General features: G+C 42.8%; 2 protein-coding genes across 3 annotated transcripts; one reads left to right on the top strand and one right to left on the bottom strand.

Moving 5' to 3' along the window:
- Positions 1-25: 25 nt before the first annotated feature.
- tpk2 (thiamin pyrophosphokinase 2) lies at positions 26-2,438 on the bottom strand. Its single transcript, XM_063208275.1, has 8 exons — positions 2,220-2,438; positions 1,827-2,065; positions 1,681-1,744; positions 1,403-1,533; positions 1,198-1,316; positions 742-874; positions 539-635; positions 26-363 (listed from the first exon to the last, which is right to left on the bottom strand). Exons 1-8 carry the CDS (start codon positions 2,335-2,337, stop codon positions 317-319), a joined length of 948 nt encoding a protein of 315 aa, XP_063064345.1. The 5' UTR covers positions 2,338-2,438; the 3' UTR covers positions 26-316.
- A 5,029-nt stretch (positions 2,439-7,467) lies between these two features.
- Positions 7,468-17,487, top strand: si:dkey-6n6.1 (uncharacterized protein LOC100170811 homolog). 2 transcript variants are annotated; one of them, XM_063208274.1, is made up of 11 exons: positions 7,468-7,821; positions 8,128-8,259; positions 8,652-8,896; positions 10,652-10,757; positions 10,875-11,225; positions 11,935-12,050; positions 13,582-13,714; positions 14,597-14,754; positions 15,257-15,396; positions 16,340-16,666; positions 17,191-17,487. In XM_063208274.1, the coding sequence occupies exons 1-11, from the start codon at positions 7,674-7,676 to the stop codon at positions 17,369-17,371; spliced, it is 2,037 nt and encodes a 678-aa protein (XP_063064344.1). In that variant the 5' UTR covers positions 7,468-7,673; the 3' UTR covers positions 17,372-17,487. The 2 variants fall into 2 exon arrangements, with proteins under 2 accessions (XP_063064344.1, XP_063064342.1); XM_063208272.1 differs by having other exon boundaries at positions 10,652-11,225.
- Positions 17,488-17,856: the final 369 nt, after the last annotated feature.

Raw genomic sequence — 17,856 nt, 5'->3', positions numbered from 1 at the left:
GCTGTTGAATAATTGATCACAGAGATTGAAAAACAAGCAAATCCATTTAATCCATCCATGTTACATTTGAGCAATCATGTTATATTTGAGCAATTTTCAGTATTCAAGTCCACCGTCTTCCCGCAGCTTTGCTGCAGGTAAATTAAATAATTAGACACAAAAAAGATGTTGGCATTGGCAACGACATACACCAAATGATGTCAAAGTCCAACTGTCTGATATGCAGCTTGATGGTTTCCAATATAATTGCTATCTCCCAGGCCTGGCTATCGGAATTGTTACTCCAAGTACAGATGGTGACAGATTGCCTTCTGTCTCATATGGTCCTGTGCAATCCAGCCATAAACTCGTGGTAGTAGGGCTCTGCAACACAACCAGACGCACACAATAAAATACCCAAATACCTTTTTTATCATATAAAATGGATGAGAGTATTTCACCTCTATCACATGAAGGATTGCATTATTTTTGTTTAATGTGTGTGTGTGTGTGTATATGTTGTGTCATAGTTGTTATGCAGCTGATATCAATAACATGCCTGAGTCGGGCTGAATGATGGAGTGCCTGATGAGGAAGTCCAGCACCACCATGGCACAGTTGGGCTTGAATTCCTCAGAGACCAGAAGCTCTTTTACCTATGTTAATAGCATGTATTTAATCACACAATAGCCCCAAAACAGTCATCTTAAAAGCCCATCTACTGTTATGAGCTGGGTTGAAGAATCTCTAGTAGGAATTCACCTTTTCAATTGGGTAAAAGTAAAAGTCCTGTACTTCCCCGTCGCCGATCTTGGGCTTGAAGTCGAGAGGTAGTTGCAAGTCAAACACAAATTGGCACTCTGGGAACACCCCCTCGTCATCTTCATAGGTGTAGCTAGAACAGGGACAGAGCTGCTGGATGTCAAATCATGGGCGAGATGTCTCTCAAAAGAGTATGCATATTACGTATGTCCCCATACTAAAAACTTTCTCTTAAGGTCATGGAAAAGATTAAGTGGTGTTTGACATAATGAAGCCACATTTGAGGCTTAATATTAAAGTTTAATTAGTTTTAATATGGTCTCTCCCTGTAACTGAGTATGCGGAAATAGTTTATTGTATTTCACTTCTTGGGTTCAGATAGCAATAGTTAAGTTGCAATAAAGCATAATGTCATTTTCATTGAAGATGACATTTCATGTAGACATGTTAGTTCACCTCACTGTTCCAGCAGGGGACGCTTTCTCTGCAATGCATGATGGGATACAGGCCTCCTCTTCGCACTCCTTGACCATGGTCTGTTTGACCCCACAGTTGGCAGCCAGCCCTCCAGCGGCCTAATAGAACTAGGTCAGCTTCTGGACATCTTCATGTAAGCATGTATTAATCAACACCAAGATTATGGAAAAGCCATTTTCTTTACCAGGTTGTCCAGTCTGCCTGGGTATGTCTGCTTTGTAGGTGACCGCCGGCCCAGCCACATGAAGAGCCGACCACTGTCATCCCGGCTGTACCCGTTGAGGTGAACCCCATAGCGCTTCACTCCAAACAGACCTGGTCATTGGTCAGAGGAAAAGACCAAGTGTTAGCATAAGCTGTGATTTCTGAAATATTGTTGGCTGTAGTCCTACTGTACTCAAATGAATGTTTTGACTGCATCTCATTAGTCTCTTTTCACTGAAGAATGGAACTTGGGCCTACTTGTGGCTGATCTCTCCATGCTCATCAGTGGTGAGTCACAGAATCTTGGCATGACAGAATACTCCTTAAAAGAGAACACATGGGTATGAATGACGTGTTGTGTTGTGTTGTCACCTGATCCTTTGCCTCGCATCATTATACCTCACCTCATTCCTCCAGCCTTTCAGGCACGTCAGCGACTCATCTTTCCTCAGCACTTGCAAAACCTGGTCCATGGCCTCTGACCTCTTCGCGTGGGAGTCAAACGATGGATTCAGTGATATGGCGCCACCATGTGAGGTAAATACATCAGGGAAAGTGTTCAGGAGTGAAGCTATTTTCGGTTGTATCAATCCGACTTGTTGCCCTTCCACTTCGAACCTCCAACATCTGTCCTGCGACGAACCTGCGTAAAACGGATGAATGAATGAATGAATGAATGGGCTACTGCTACTGCTAGTGAATAAGCACACGCGCATGAGAGTTCAAATAACATGAACACGAACACATATCATGAAAAAACTACTTTCTATCGGTGACAAAATCTTAGAATCCCCAACCTCTTGCGTAAAAGTTGTTCATTCGGTGAAGCAGTTGGAGCATTTTCTCCGACCAACTTGGCAATGACGCAGCCATTTTTGAGATATAGCGAACTCCTCTAAGGTAAACATACGGCATGCGGTCACACTCAGTATGGTAACTTGAATTGCGAAATAAAATAAAGCTTAACTATGGCAAAATATGCTTGCTACAACTGCTTAGTAGCATTCATGCTCCATGTTTTGTCCTTTTCCTGGAACAGGATTGGCTGCTGTGATGTCATGAATAAAAAGCAATACAGTAGCCTACCACAGGGTGGCAGGACTGAACCATCTGAGAACACAGTGCACTTCCAAGTGTATCAGCTAATTAGTCACGCCCAGTGATTGGATACTCTTTGGTGAACTCTGGAATATCCAATCACTGGGTGTGACTAATAAAGAATATCCAATCACTGGGCGTGACTAATTAGGCTGATACACTTGGAAGTGCACTGCACTAGGTTTTGAGTAATACCCAGTCTCTGAACTCCAAAGTTATAGAGTAGAGTTCTAACCCTGTGTTTGGGGGGGGAGACGGTGTCGACTCAGTTATAGATGAGTCAACATTATGTCAATGCCATAAACATTTTCTGATCATGAAAAGTTGACATTGTTTGGGCTGTCTACAAGAATTGATGTGAATTAGGCCTAATGATGATGGTCATAACATTGACATAATGTTTATGGCAGGTCCATGACTGTATTATGGCATTGTTATGACACCGTCATGTCATACATATGACGCCGCGTCAAGTAAAGTGTTACCAAAAGAAGTAGCTTATTTTATCACAGTCACAGAATCACCCTTTATTGGAATTAGGAGTCTAAGAGCCAAGAATTTTCACAGCATTTTGTTAACACAGTGTTTGATGGTGCACACACTTTGTTGTGTGAAGGAATCATATAGCATCACTGATTCTTGAGAAAGCGGCTAAAACATGTCTCTGCAATAAACTGCCAATTCTGTTGAAAATAAACTACATTTTCATGAACAAAATGAATCCAGGTAAAGACCCAGGGGTCTGTTACACAAATGTACAGTCGTTTGAAATATTTACGTGTAATTTTATTACTTTTCATGGCTATAAACCTGCCCACACCCTGTAAAAACAGCTGTCCCAAGGACAGACATCATCATTTCAATTGACTTAAAATGTAAAAATCACTGATATTATTGAATAATATCACCCTGATGTGAAAGTCCATATTGAAGTGGTTCTGCAGATATGCACATAGTGAGTGTAAAGCAATATTTACTACTATTTTCTGATTGCTCAAAGTGTGTCCAGCATATTAGTCACCACCGTCAGATTTTTTTAAAAAGACAATAAAATCAGGTATGCACAAGGTCATTGTCATTACTTAGGACCCCGTTTCAAACCTTTAGCTCTACTGAATACTTCACCATCACTGAAGCTCCTGTAAGTTTACTAATTTTGCCTCAATTTGTTAATTTGTTTGGACACTGGTACTGTCCCAACCATAAACTGTCAACACCGTCGGGGGGTTTAATAGTATTATGTTACATTAATGTTAATTATATACATTTTCAGAAGCGGCATGAAGCCCCTAAGAAACAGAGCAAAAACGAAGTGGCTAATGTGAGCAAAAAATGCACAATATGTAAAAGAGTGTTTTTTTGTCTCACACCGTCAGATGTCACCACCGTCAGACTTTGTTCCGCTCATCATCTTGTTCCATATTTTACTAAATTGTGCTGGTTAATGAAACATTACCAGACATGTTAGTAATAATTGTGACCCAAACTTATACTCCAGCCTCCACTGAAGTGCATTTGGAGGGCTTTTTGTCACAAAACCTGACGGTGGTGACATCTGGTGTAGTTCACAAAAAAGCATGTGTTTTACATGTTTTTGACAAGTTTAAAGAATATGCTTCCAATAAGTATCTACAATTATGTTGAATTGTAAAAGTAATTCACTTAAATACAGTAAACATATTTTTTTACCTCTAATTCTGTCTGACGCTGGTGACAAAACCAAGAAAGAGCCCATTTTATGAAAAATGTAAAACATGGGGAGCTTGGCCAATACATTCACTGCACAGCCAAGACCTTCATCTATGATAATACACCTCTATATTTTGGATTTGAACAACTTAAAACCTGTTTATGCCACATTTTCAATAATCTAGGCCTACTTCCTAGAGTATCTAACAAATGAAGAAAAAACTCATGCACAAACATACTGTGCACACACAAAAATAAAGTGTTTATGCTAGATGTCATTGACTTGAGAGGGCTATTTATTTTGCTAAATGTAGGTAATAATTAGGTCACTTTCACCACCTTCAGATTACTGTCACCACCGTCAGTTCTTAAGTCACCACCGTAAGAAGGAGTTTTGGACATTTTAAATGAATGTCCTTACAAAATTTTCCTTTGGAGTTATTGAATTACCAAAGTAATTGCAAATTTAAGCCTACACAAATATTTGTGAAATTACAAAAAAATGTTTGATCTATTTAGGCATTAAGTAAGCATTGTCTGACAGCACATATTTTTAAATTTGAACACATGAAGCCGTATTAAAATAGAATGAAAGTGAATTTTCAACATTTAAAGGCGTATGTGTGAACCAAAAAACACACACAATCACTTAAAAACTCCAGATACATATGCAACCAAATCAATACACTTTTTATTGCTTTTAAATTGTGTCTGACGGTGTTGACAAAAAACAATGTATGATCGGAGAAAAACTTGATTTCTGAAAAAAAATCAAAATGGGGAGATTGGCCTTGTGCATTTCTGAAAAGCCAAGACTTTTGTCTACGAGGATATACCATATTATTTTGTAATTCACTTCGTTTTTTTCTTTCGAGATAACAACCTGTTTTAGCCACTTTCTCAAGAATCAGTGGCATACATTTGTGATTAAACATTTTGCTCAATTTATGTATTAGGCTACAGCTGCTTGTGTGTGTGTATCAATGCATCAGGAGATATGCCAGATTTAGTGGCATTTTGGTGAGTGGGCCCTCTGTGCAGCATCACATAGCCTATAATGTGCTGGTTACACGTATGATTTTAAAATGCCGATATTTTTATCCGTTTATGAATAAATATGATATGGATACAAATTAAAACTCCTGTGTGACAGGTGTTTTTCAGCCCCCTGAAAGGGATATTTTTAAATCCGGTAAAGGGGATTTTTAAAACTCGGTGTACATGAAGGCCTAAATTAGAGGCCGAATATGATGCGTTTTCAAAAATTGCGTTTTCAAGAAAGTGTGTTTTGTGGTTGTAAGGTAGATAGGTAGGCTATTAAACAACATAAGGTCAAATAATGCAGAGAGAATGTAAATTATCTTTGAATTTGGTCTCCAATCATGCATGCACAACACAAAATTAAAATCACTGATAGAACGCTATCGCAGTGTTAAATTTATTTTTTTGAATGTGTTTGATGTATTCCAGAAACACAGAATGAGGTGTTATTGTTCTTGTGCGAGCATACGCTTGGTGGAATGGTGGATGGTGGCCTTGAAGGGGAGTTGGATTTACAGGTACGGAGGGGAATTGAATTTACGGGTATGCGGGTATAATCTGTGTTCCTCATAGGATGTTTTGGCCCTTAACACTACACACCATCTCCAGAGGCGGCCAGCTGCAGGATGATCAGACCTGAGCTTATGTCCTAAACCCAGTGAATACAAATACCTTCATTATTATTATTACTCTGTTGTGAGTTATGAATTCACCAATTGTGTACAGAAGGGTGTATCAGTTTTGCTGCATGGGAGTTAACTGGCTGTGGCTGAATTTAGCCTTAGCATGTGGGAGTGCTCACAAGACATAAACACAGACAAGCCCACAGGCAAACACTTGACAGTCCAAAATGACCACTAGTGTGTTCCGACAGGATGCTAATTAGAGCCATTGGTGCATCTAATCGTGTACTTGATGGCTGTTTGGCTGAAGGGCTATTTATGGAAACAGCTCACCCAGTTGACCAGCCGAGGTCAACATGTCATACCTTCACCTGAATGATGTTTGCTTTTCTTTCGTTTTTTCTTTCGTTTTTTCTTTCGTTTTTTCTTTCTTTCTTTCTTTCTTTCTTTCTTTCTTTCTTTCTTTCTTTCTTTCTTTCTGTCTGTCTGTCTGTCTGTCTGTCTGTCTGTCTGTCTGTCTGTCTGTCTGTCTGTCAGTCTGTCGGTGATTGCCTCAGCAGTCATTTCACAAAGTTATCTACATTATGCCTCACATGGGTTTTCTCCTGTCTGGCTATTTGTTAACAGGTGTCACTGAGGTCTCTGGTCAGGATGGCGTGGTATTTGCTCAAGAATTTGTGTTTGGGCCGGATGTTTCACCTGTGAAAAAAAAAAAAACAGGAAGAGATGGCAATGGCAGATAAACACGTAATTGCTACACCGATGACTCAATAGTTGGGCAAAGTATCTTTCTCTATTTTGAAATAGGCCTAACTCTAAAAAAACACATTATAGGTGTAAGTAGTACAGTAAGTGTCATGTTATTATGCTGAACCAGCTGGTTTGGTAGTGTTACAGTATGGCTGTAGTGGGTGTGCACTGTAATGTAGTGCCCAGAGCATGGCAGTGAAACGAGGCTGGCTGCATGGTCAAGCCAGGTCGCAGAGGAGAGAGAACTCCAAGAATTTCTCTCAGGAGTGTGCTCTCTCTGTGTCTCCTCGGCCAAGTGCTAGACAAAGGCGCCATTGATTCCTGCTCGGTGCAATACGGGGGCTTACCTTCTGCAATGTTTTCCCAACACGCCAATCGAACCTGTGCTCGAGGTATAGCGTGCAAAACCAGGCTTGCGGCTAGCCTGTGCATGCCCACTCAGCCTCTCTCGCTGTGGGTTTGCTTTGGGCGTCTTGTCCCCCAGGGACGTCCGAGGAGTGCTGTGGCATGGCTAGTGGAGGTGTCTGGAGGTGTTAAGCAGTGGTGATGTGATGTCAGCACTGTACCACAGATAAGGTTTTTCGGCCTGACAAACCTCCACTGGTTTTGTTTGTTTGAACGTGTGGGCCTGAGGGGTGTGAGATGAGTGGGCTAGAGACCAGGCTGTTGGGGATCTTTTAAGGCCAGTGAAAGAGGCTCTTTGTTGGAAATGTTTTTTTTTTCTTTCCCCCCCCCCACCTCCCCTTCCTCCCTCCTTCCACTTCCCCCCCCCCCTCCCCCGCCTCGTCCCACTTCCTGTCCACCCGCTCCTTCACTCCTTCACTCAGCCCTCACCTATGCAGCTTCTTTTTGCCCTCCTTACTCTCTCCCTCTCTCATTTGCTCTCACACACACACATGCACACTTTTTTTGGAGGGGAAAATGAATTCTTGGGGGAGTGGGTATAAAGGGTCTTGCATGTCTCTGGACCTCAGAGTTGGTAGTAGTCACCAGGGCTTTTTCGGACAGAGCGGCAGGGAAGTCTCGGGCTAGAGAGCAAGACAGGGAGAGATGTACCGACTACTCGCGGCATGGCTGTGTGTTTGTGCAGCTGTCTCGGTGACAGAGGCCAAGCCACACCGGAGGAAAGGAGCACAGCCAAAACAAGGCAAGGATGCACGACTCGATGAACCAGAGTATGATGGACCTTTCCTACCTGGTCAGTACCACACTAATTGCCTTTCCGTAGCATCTTACAGAGCGGAAGCCACTGTTTTTGTTGTTGTTGTTTTTCTGCACCACACAAGGTATGATTACTGTAAATGGCTTGTTTATTCTGAGGTATTTCATTTGTGGTGTTTGTGTTTGCAAGGTGTGTGTGTTTGTATGTGTATGTGTGCATGTGCACATGTGATGATTGCCTGTGCATTGTATGCATGTGGTGATTACCTGTGGTACTGTGTGTGTGCGTGTGTGATTGTGTGTGTGATCATAACTTGCTTGTGTTTCTGCACTCCTGTACAAGAGCGTGGTAGCCAGTGCCTGGTGAATGGAATCTCTCTGTTTGAGGGTGCGGTGTGGTCACCAGAGCCGTGTAACGTGTGCCAGTGCCGCAGTGGTGCCGTGAGCTGCCGCGCCGTGCCTTGCCCCAAAGCAGGTAGGCCAACACACCATCAACACTGGCCTGTTTTCCCCTCACGTCTGGAAAAAGGGAATCTAAACACCTCTCAGACCACACCTCAAGTTGGAGCAGGTGTTGGCCAGACCTGAGTGAAAATAATTTGGTTTTGACTGCTGTAGCGGTGAAGAGGGAAGAATAAAATGCACCTTAACAGCAACAATGTGTTCCTTTTCATTATGATTATACTGTACACTTGCTGTCAATGTGGCTGAAATTGCCCCTTTTAAATAGTTTTTACAAATGCACAATTGCCATGTTTTTTATTCTTGTAGGTCAATGTGGCAGAGATTCTTTTTTTTAATGTTACATTTCTATATATACAGACATGGGGTGAATAAGGTACTTGCTAACATTTTGCGTCTGTCCAGCAAAAGATGGTCAACGACCAGGGCCGCAGGGAGAAAAGAAGTCGGGCCCACGTTCAGAGAACAATGTGGAGGCCCCGCCAAAGAAGAAGGAGAAGGAGAAGGAGAAGGAGAAGGAGAAGGAGAAGGAGAAAGAGAAGGCCCCTCAGCGGCCGGCCGCCAAGAGCAAGAAGGACAACAGAAAAGCAGTGCCTGAAGCCCCACCCAAAAGAAAGGAGACAGCAGTGGCCCCTGTCAAAGTTGTGGAGGTACAGTACAAAAAGCAAATCATCTAGACGCCTGTAACAAAGACCACACAGTCACATTGACAGGGCCGCTGCACAGGTTTTGGAGGCCCTAAACATAACTGGTCAGGAGGCCCCCCTCATAATTAAGTAATAATAATAATAATCTACAAACTAATAAATATATGTTTTGTAATGTAGTTCGATATTTTTTTTCCATGACGTGTTTTAGTCAATTTCAATTTAAGAGGCCGCAATATTGGGGCAAAGTGGTTGGTGCCCCAAGCACAGGTTGGTTCCCTAAGCACTCTGCGTACTGTACTCTGCTTTTGTCTAGTAGCGGCCCTGCACATTGAATTAGGTAGACGGAGCCAGCACAGCACAGCTCCTATTCAAATGCATGCATGAAAGGACACATGGGCCTATCGTGTTGCGACACACTGCATATGTGACGGGGGCTTTGCTGTGTTGTGTAAGTGTGTCTATTAGTAGTGTCAAAAATAATCAATTCGGCAATGCATCGCAATGCGGGGCAGCACAATTCAATAATCGATTCAGGAAATGCCATAATCAATGCGGCATATGTCTTAAATTTTAAATTACTTCCATGGGCATATCCGGAGCAAATTAACTTTCAATTACATTAAAGCACTTCCAAACATTGAAAACTGCAGGACTGATACACACAACAGCTAATAAAGTGTTGTTCCGTATTTGACTGCTTGTATTGGCTCATGACTGTTGAAAAGTGCTTTCAGTAGAAATGTAATGCATTGCAGTGCATCATAGAACAGAACTGAATGGATTACAATTTAATCGTTACCTTCCGAATCGTAATCGAAGCGAATCAGTAGTGCCAATGCAAACCACTTGTGTCTATTGTTCGTTTGGGGCAAAAAGACTGATGTTAAAATAGCAGATGACAGTCCCAGATGTCTTTGTGGGAAGAATTTTGACTGAGGTAGAGACTCAAGTGCCAATGGACAGACAGACCACTGAGTACTGTATGTGTAACATGAAATATGCTCCTTGACATGCTCCCTAACACTTGAATAGTAGACTCCTTAGTAACAGGACCGTTACCTTAGCAACACAAGGGCAGAATCCCAAGTAAAACAGCTATGCTGTGACACTGCTGTGTGAAATAGTAATTTATGGTTCTCTATTCCAGCTATATTCAGCAGTGGAGTACATATCAGATGCCTGACACAGCCAGACAGCGTTTGCCTGCACTGCCTTGCTAGCAGTAAAGCTGCAATAGATTACTGCTGTGCTTGTTAAGCAAACAGTTCCTGACAGGTCGAAGAGACAGTCATTTTTAATGTCGTTTTTCATCACGTTAAGCATGATGTTGTACACTTGTTGCTCATAATGAATTTCCTCATAACCATCAGGTGTTTTCTACCTCCAGTGGTCTATGTCAATCTCAGATTAAGGTGCTGTTTCCAAGTATCTGGATATTTTTAAATGTGGATTTTTTTTATCCTGTTTAGGTGTAAACGCAACATGTAGATAAAAATTAAAACTCCATTGTAGCAGGTGTGTTGTAGCCCCCTAAATGGGATATTTTTAAAGCTGGATTTTTGAAATGTGGATTTTAAAACTCTGTTTACGTGTAAACGGAAGGCCAAAATCAAAGCGTTTTCAGAAATATCCAGCTACGTGGAAACAGCACCTAAACCTGTCTCCTCTGATCTTGGTCTGAACACACATTTTCTTTGTCTCCCCATCTTTATCATCTTTCTTTTGCCTGTGTCGCACTCTGACGTGGTGATGAAGAAACCGCCCCCGAAGAGGAAGGCCGTGGTGGTGCCGGTGCCCGTTACACCAGAAGCGGCGGACAGAGTCAGGAGGCCCCCGGTGCGGGGCACAGAGGGTAACACAGGTGCAAAGCTAGCCCTGAGTCCGCCTGCCAACACAAATACGCAGCATGCGCAGAGACAGCCCTTTCATGATCATGATGATGATGATGATGACGATGATGATTACTACGACTACGCAGATGACGATGACGACGACGATGATGACAGCTCAAGGATGCGGCCTGCCGCCCTCCCGCTGGACCCACCGGCGGCAGCGGCGCTGCCCCCCAACGCCAGGGTACCTGTGGTGCCATTCTCATCACGGAGACCAGCTGCCCCGCCTACCCGCCGCCCCGTGGCCACGCCCGCCGGCAGACCAGTGGTGACGTTCAACAGCCGTCCCTCGGTCCCTCATGCCCAGAGGAACAACTACATGGAGTCGCTGCCCTCTGGATGCCTGCTGTCAGACACCCTCATCGCCTGTGGCAGCACGGGCATGAGCCACCTGCCCGTCATCACAGACCTGGGGGTCAGAGCCCTCTACCTGGCAGGTGAGGCGGAGGGGGAAAGTGGGAGGATCCAGACAGGCAGGAAAAGGCATACACCACATTCAAATCATTGCACTGTAAAAAAAATTACAGTGTGCAGTCTGGTTAGAGATGTGTTGTGTGCATGCATTTCTGCAGTATCATGAGCAGGGTGATTGACATTATATGACTCCAAACGTCTCATTGATTATCCGTCTATTTATTGGAATCACTGTCTCAATCCATTCGCTATCATCTTTCTTCAGGGGTAACGCAGTTGGCCACAAGGCCATACACAAATCATACTTTGGGTGGGGGTAAAATAACATCTTTGCTGATAGTGTTTAAAACGCAGGTATCTTGTAGGCCTACCGAGACGTCCAACATCTAGTGTTCTATATCATTTGGGGAGAGCTTGAAAGAAGGATGCAAGTCATCGTAGTGGCATCTTTATAATGTCCATAAGGTGACAGTCCCCTGCTTTTAAAAATAACTGCTCACACTTAAGTTTTACAAGCACATATCCACATCCATATTTCTATTACTCTTATGTCAAATTGAATGAGGTTTGTATTACTTAGGACATTGAGGGAACTGAAGAACACACCCTTGTAGTGGAACAACAAAGTATTTAAAAGGCGATTTGAGTCTATGTATACTGTCATATGAGTACCAGGTAAATTACATGTTCAGTAGACATGTTGGTCATTTTTTTCAACCTTTTATTTTTCAGATAACAAAATCAGCAAGATTCCCCCAAGGGCACTGGCTGGACTCCCTAACCTGGAGTGGTTGGACTTGAGTAAGAACAAGCTGGATGACTCCTCTTTCAGTCCTCTTTTTTTCCAGGTGAGTAACGCCTGTTTTATTCAATCATGAGACTGCAACTTAAACAATTTCTAAATTCATATTCTAACATTCATAACGTATTTATGGCAGTCATAACCTATTCAATAGCATATTTTACAGACTGTCTGACTGTATGGTATAAAGTAACATACCGGCCACAAATACTGCATAGCTCTATACTACTAAGTGTCTCGAAAAAATATATACACACTTTCAATTGTGGAGAAGATGAAGATCAAAATTCATGTAATTTTCAAAGTGTAATAGAATGTAGAGACATCACTTTATCCCATGTGACATCAGTCTGCTCCAGACACAGTGGCTACATTCACTTGAAGTGACATTTGCAGGTCTAACAGTGAATACTTGAGACATCAGTTTCAAAACAGGTGCTGACAAAACAGTAATTTGATTAAATGTAATGTAACATTGCACACATTTTAATTAGCACCTACTTAATAATCTTTCAAAGTGTAAGTTGGGATATCCTGTAGTCCTGTATCCTGTGTACAAACTACACAATCACTGTCTTACTAATATTGTGTCGCAACATTTTTAGTCTGATATATTTATATATTCTTATGTACAGTACACACAGACAGTATTTTCTGCCGTTTGACTGCCAGTAGTGGACGTTGATTGTGTAAAGGTTGTCTTAAAGCAGAGAGCACTGGTTCAGACCTAAGCTGTAATGTTAGAGGGAGGTGGTTGAAGAGCGGAGAACATGCAGTGTCAGCACTGGCTACAGCCTCATAGTCCTTGGCCCATCAGAGCAATGACTCTCAGTCAGAAAACAAATATGGCAACATTTTTCACTTATGTGATATCTTGGATGGAGTGTGAGAGAGAAACAGGGGGAAGAGAAACAGAGAAAGTGTGTGTGTGTGTGTGTGTGTGTGTGTGTGTGTGTGTGTGTGTGTGTGTGTGTGTGTGTGTGTGTGTGTGTGTGTGTGTGTGTGTGTGTGTGTGTGTGTGTGTGTGTGTGTGTGTGTGTGTGTGTGTGTGTGTGTGTGTGTGCAGGTGAGAGGAAGGGTGCAGTCAGTGTCTGTGTGTGCTGTGTACATGCAAGCGTGTGAAAATCTGCTGTTCCTGACAGAATGAATGTTGGAAGCAGAGACATCGCAGCAGCCAGGCTATTCTCACACAGTTGTCGAATTAAATATGAGAATATCGTCAGTAAACAGACAAACCACAGGCAGAGTCATGCTTCTATTGGTCATAGCATGTCTATCTGGCGCCAGTAGCCACTCCATCTACTCCGTCTCCATCTAACATGACAGCACTGGCAGCTAGGACCTTTCCATTCTGTAGCCATGTTCAACTCTGTTGACCAACGCTCTTAAACACCGCTGCACTCTAGAGAGCAAACTTTTGTCCGTGGCGTGTATGTTTTCGATATGTAACTACAGCTGTACTACTGCTTGTGCAAACTGTAGCTGCCTGGGTGGTCAATATTTGTTTGGGTTCTCTCTCTCTCTCATGAGAGTGGACTGTAGTTGTGTATTGAGATGTGTGTGTTTGCTTGTTGCAGAATCTGACAAGGTTGAGGAGGCTGAATCTGGATGGGAATAACCTTACAAAGGTGCCTGCACTGCCCTCCTCTCTCGTGGAGCTCAAGATTAATGACAACAGCCTAAGTGCTCTCACTCCCAACACCTTCAAGGGTAGGAAGGGGTAGCACACACACACACGCTCGCACACACACGCACACACACACACACACACACACACATACACACATACACACACACACACACACACACACACACACACACACACACACACACACACACACACACACACACACACTTTACTTATTGAGTCATTGAACATTACACATATTATTCAGTTATGAACACGTACGACCCAGAAATTTGTAATGTGTAATCTTCTGCATTTCCATTAAGTAAAACAATCTAGAATTATCATGGACATTAAGGATATCAATTTTACTTTATGTAGGGATGGGTATTTAATTGGTTTTGTTCGCTGTTAAATAGGTAAGACAGGACCAGACATTAGATCTAGCAGAGTGATGTTGTTTCATTGTTTAAAGCAGTATTGGTCGTTTTTGTTTGTGCACAAGGCATTTAGTGGTGCATCTTCCTGTTCATATGTTATCAAGCAAAAATGTGTATAGACGATATTGATGTTTGATTTCCTGTAATTTTCACATTCTCTGCTTCAGGGCCGGATTAATGCACAGGCTAGATATCGCTACAGCCTATTGCCCTCCACCTGCCAGGGGGTCCCTGATTGGCCAAAATTGAAAAATTGCAGAATTGTGACAAGATGCAGTATTGAAAAAAAATCATCTGTGGTGTTGAGTACAGTTGGTAGACATGTTTACATTTGGTAGACATCCCTAATTCCTAGCACGTAATTATGACACTGTCTATGGAAATATGTCACTATATTTGCCCTCTGGGGGCCCCGACAGCAACCTGTAGCCTAGGGGCCCCAGGCCTTAATCCAGGCCTGCTCTGTATTCCTTTTGAGAGGAGAGATGATTGCCAACATATCTGTGGCTTTGTGTTTGTCCGTAGGGCTGTTCAAGCTGCTCACCCTGGAGCTGGAGGACAATCACTTCCATGACGGGAACGTCTCCCCGCTGACCTTCCGACCCCTGAGGAAGCTCATCTACCTGAGGCTGGATGACAACAGGTTCAGAGGCATCCCATCCGGACTGCCCACTTCACTACAGGCCAGTCAGCTATGCTGTTTGTTTGTGATTCCAATAGGGGTTGTTTGATAATGATTAATGAATTACAAGTAAATTAACTGATTAATGATATTAATAAATGAACCGCCGTTTCCAATCAAAATACAGTAATATGCATTGTACATGGTGCAAAAAAGGAGATTAATGCCACTGAAATACCTCAAGCTAATACCATCAAGAGCCATAGCAAGTCGCATGAGCAGAGAAAATGGTAATGCTGTTTTGGTGGAAGCAGTCTTGGTGATTACTCTGATTCCTTTACTGTCTGTCCTCCAAATTGTCATTTCTGAGGAAAATATTGGTATGTGATTAATTGATATGAATTATGAATTAAGCCTGTAATTTGATTAAAACTGTTCATGAATTCCCACCTCTATTTTCTAGTATTACACAGCTATAAATTGACCATTAGTTACAGTTCAGTTTTGAAATGGTGTAAGAGGAAATTGACAGATTGATAGATTTAGCCTTTGTTCGTATACAGGAGCTACACTTGTCAGATAACCGGATAGAGGTGGTGCAGTCTGGAGTTCTCAACAAGACTATCAACCTCCGAATTCTGAACCTCAGCCACAACAAAATTCGGGAGGATCGAATCTCTCCACGAGCATGGATTCACCTTTCGTGAGTATGCTGCAAGTGTAGCAACCAGAGTTGTATAAAGTACTCTTACAGATGTGATTACAGCACTAGTAGCATGTTGAAACCATGTATCATCATACCACTAATGTTGTAATCTGTAACAGGACTTCTACATCTACTTTAAACAACATGGTGGCAGCTATGCATTCTCAGCATAGGTCATTAGATCAATGTATTGTAATCCGGTGCCCTGACCGGAATTTGTGCTTTATTTTCATCATATATCTTATCAACTTTACCTGATGTCATTTAAACACTTATGAAAAAAAAGATAAAAAGTAATCATGAGGCGCCCCCTGGAGGATGTATTTAGTGGTTCACTAAAATGCCTTCGCAAAAAAAAAAATGCATATAATGAAACAGTAAAAGAAATTGGAAGGTATGTAAACTAGATCACTTGTGTACTGATAACTTGAGTTAGTCTTAGAATAATTATTTAGCACAGTTTTTCAGTCTAGTTATTATCGGTATGAAATACAAGTGAACTAATAGACAAGTCAGTATTAAGAACCATTCCCTCTTCTATATTGCTTTCAAAAAAATACCTCTCATTATCAGAGCTTGATAGTGACTCCAGTCAAACGGCTTGGATTTATTGGCTGTCTTCCAAGCTTAGACGTACAGTACTATTCTAAAGAAAAAATGACAACAAAACTGTCTAGTAGAAAGCTTGAATGGCTGGTGACTTGCTAAAAGAACAGTGGCCAGTGAGCAAAATGTCAAGCTTTACTCGTATAAAAATTAGATAGTTCAAAACGTTCTGAAATTCAACTTTAATGCTGGAATACAATCACATAATGTCACCTTTAATAATTTACCAGTACTGGGGCATTTTTGAGGATGTTGGATGTTGTTGATGGAAAGCTTTTCCACCAAAAAAGTATAATTACAGTCCTGGTGCTGCGTTTTGTGGCCAAACTTTCAGGAAACTGGACACCCTGGACCTATCCCATAATAAGCTGGTGCACGTGCCGTCCTTCCTGCCGTCGGCGCTGCGCCAGCTCACGCTGCACCACAACCACATCGAGCGCATACCGGGCTACGTCTTCGGCCACATGCGGCCGGGCCTGGACTCGCTGCACCTGTCCTACAACCGGCTGCGCGAGGACGGCGTGGACGAGGTGTCCTTCCTGGGCCTGTACGGCTCGCTCACCGAGCTGCTGCTCGACCACAACCGGCTGGGCTCCGTGCCCAGGGGCATCCTGCAGCTCAAGGCCCTGCAGCAGCTACGCCTCAACAACAACTTCATCAGGTCAGCAAACTCAGAACGCACACACGCACACATGCGTGCACACACACACAGGTGCGCACGCACACACACACACACACACACACACACACACACACACACACACACACATGTCCGCGCACACACACACACAAACACACATGTGCGTGCACACACACACACATGTCCGCGCACACACACACACACAAACACACATGTGCGTGCACACACAAACAGGCACCCATGCATGCATACTGTAGGCCTACATACAACCACAGTCACATACACACAAACAACCACACATGCTATACATTTGCAAACACATACCCACTCATGCACCCTAAAATACAAACATACTGTTCTCTCTCTCTCTCTCTCTCTCTCTCTCTCTCTCTCTCTCTCTCTCTCTCTCTGTCACTCTCTCTCTCTCTCTCTGTCACTCTCAGTCACATACGCCCAACACATCCAATAAAGGCAGAAGGAAATAGGGGTAGCTCCAAACTGTAATGGTTAAATATGTTTGCTTGTCCATGTGTGTTTCCCTGCAGTGACGTCGCTGTGAACTCCATCTGTGACATGCGTGCCGTTGAGGACTCCCCCCTGCTGTCTGTGCACCTGGAGAACAACCTGATCGACCGCCGCCTCATCCCCCCCACCGCCTTCTCCTGCATCAAGAACTACCAGAGCGTCATCCTGCGCCCCCAGAACTATGAAGATATCTACGAGTAGCCTTCATGCTCGTTAAGGCATGATCATGAAGCACATAAACACGCAATCTCTCTCTCTCTCGCTGTCTCTCTCTCTTTCCTTCACTCGCTCTCTCTCTCTCGCTCTCTCTCTCTCTTTCCTTCACTCGCTCTCTCTCTCTCTCTCTCTGTCCTTCACTCGCTCTCTCTCTCTCGCTCTCTCTCTCTTTCTTTCTCGCTCTCTCTCTCTCTCTCACACACACATACACACACAAACACACACACGCACACACATGGTGGGTGCTCTTGTTTCTGAACTATGATTACACATATGCTTCCAGAGAACAAATGAAGAGTTCAGATGCAAAACCCCCTAAGTGCCATTTCAGAAAATAATCTTAATTCATTTTTATTTAATACAAAGCTATCAAAATTGCATATTTTTTATTTTATTTATGTAATATAACTATTTATATGTATTATCAAGTACATGATTGTAATCCAAACCAACAATGGGGTTCTCTGAAA

Source organism: Engraulis encrasicolus, chromosome 10 (genome assembly GCF_034702125.1).
Source record: "Engraulis encrasicolus isolate BLACKSEA-1 chromosome 10, IST_EnEncr_1.0, whole genome shotgun sequence".
In the NCBI taxonomy this organism is placed as follows: Eukaryota; Metazoa; Chordata; class Actinopteri; order Clupeiformes; family Engraulidae; genus Engraulis; species Engraulis encrasicolus.
Note: the sequence above shows the minus strand (reverse complement) of the source record. Positions and strands in the feature narration are given on the sequence as shown.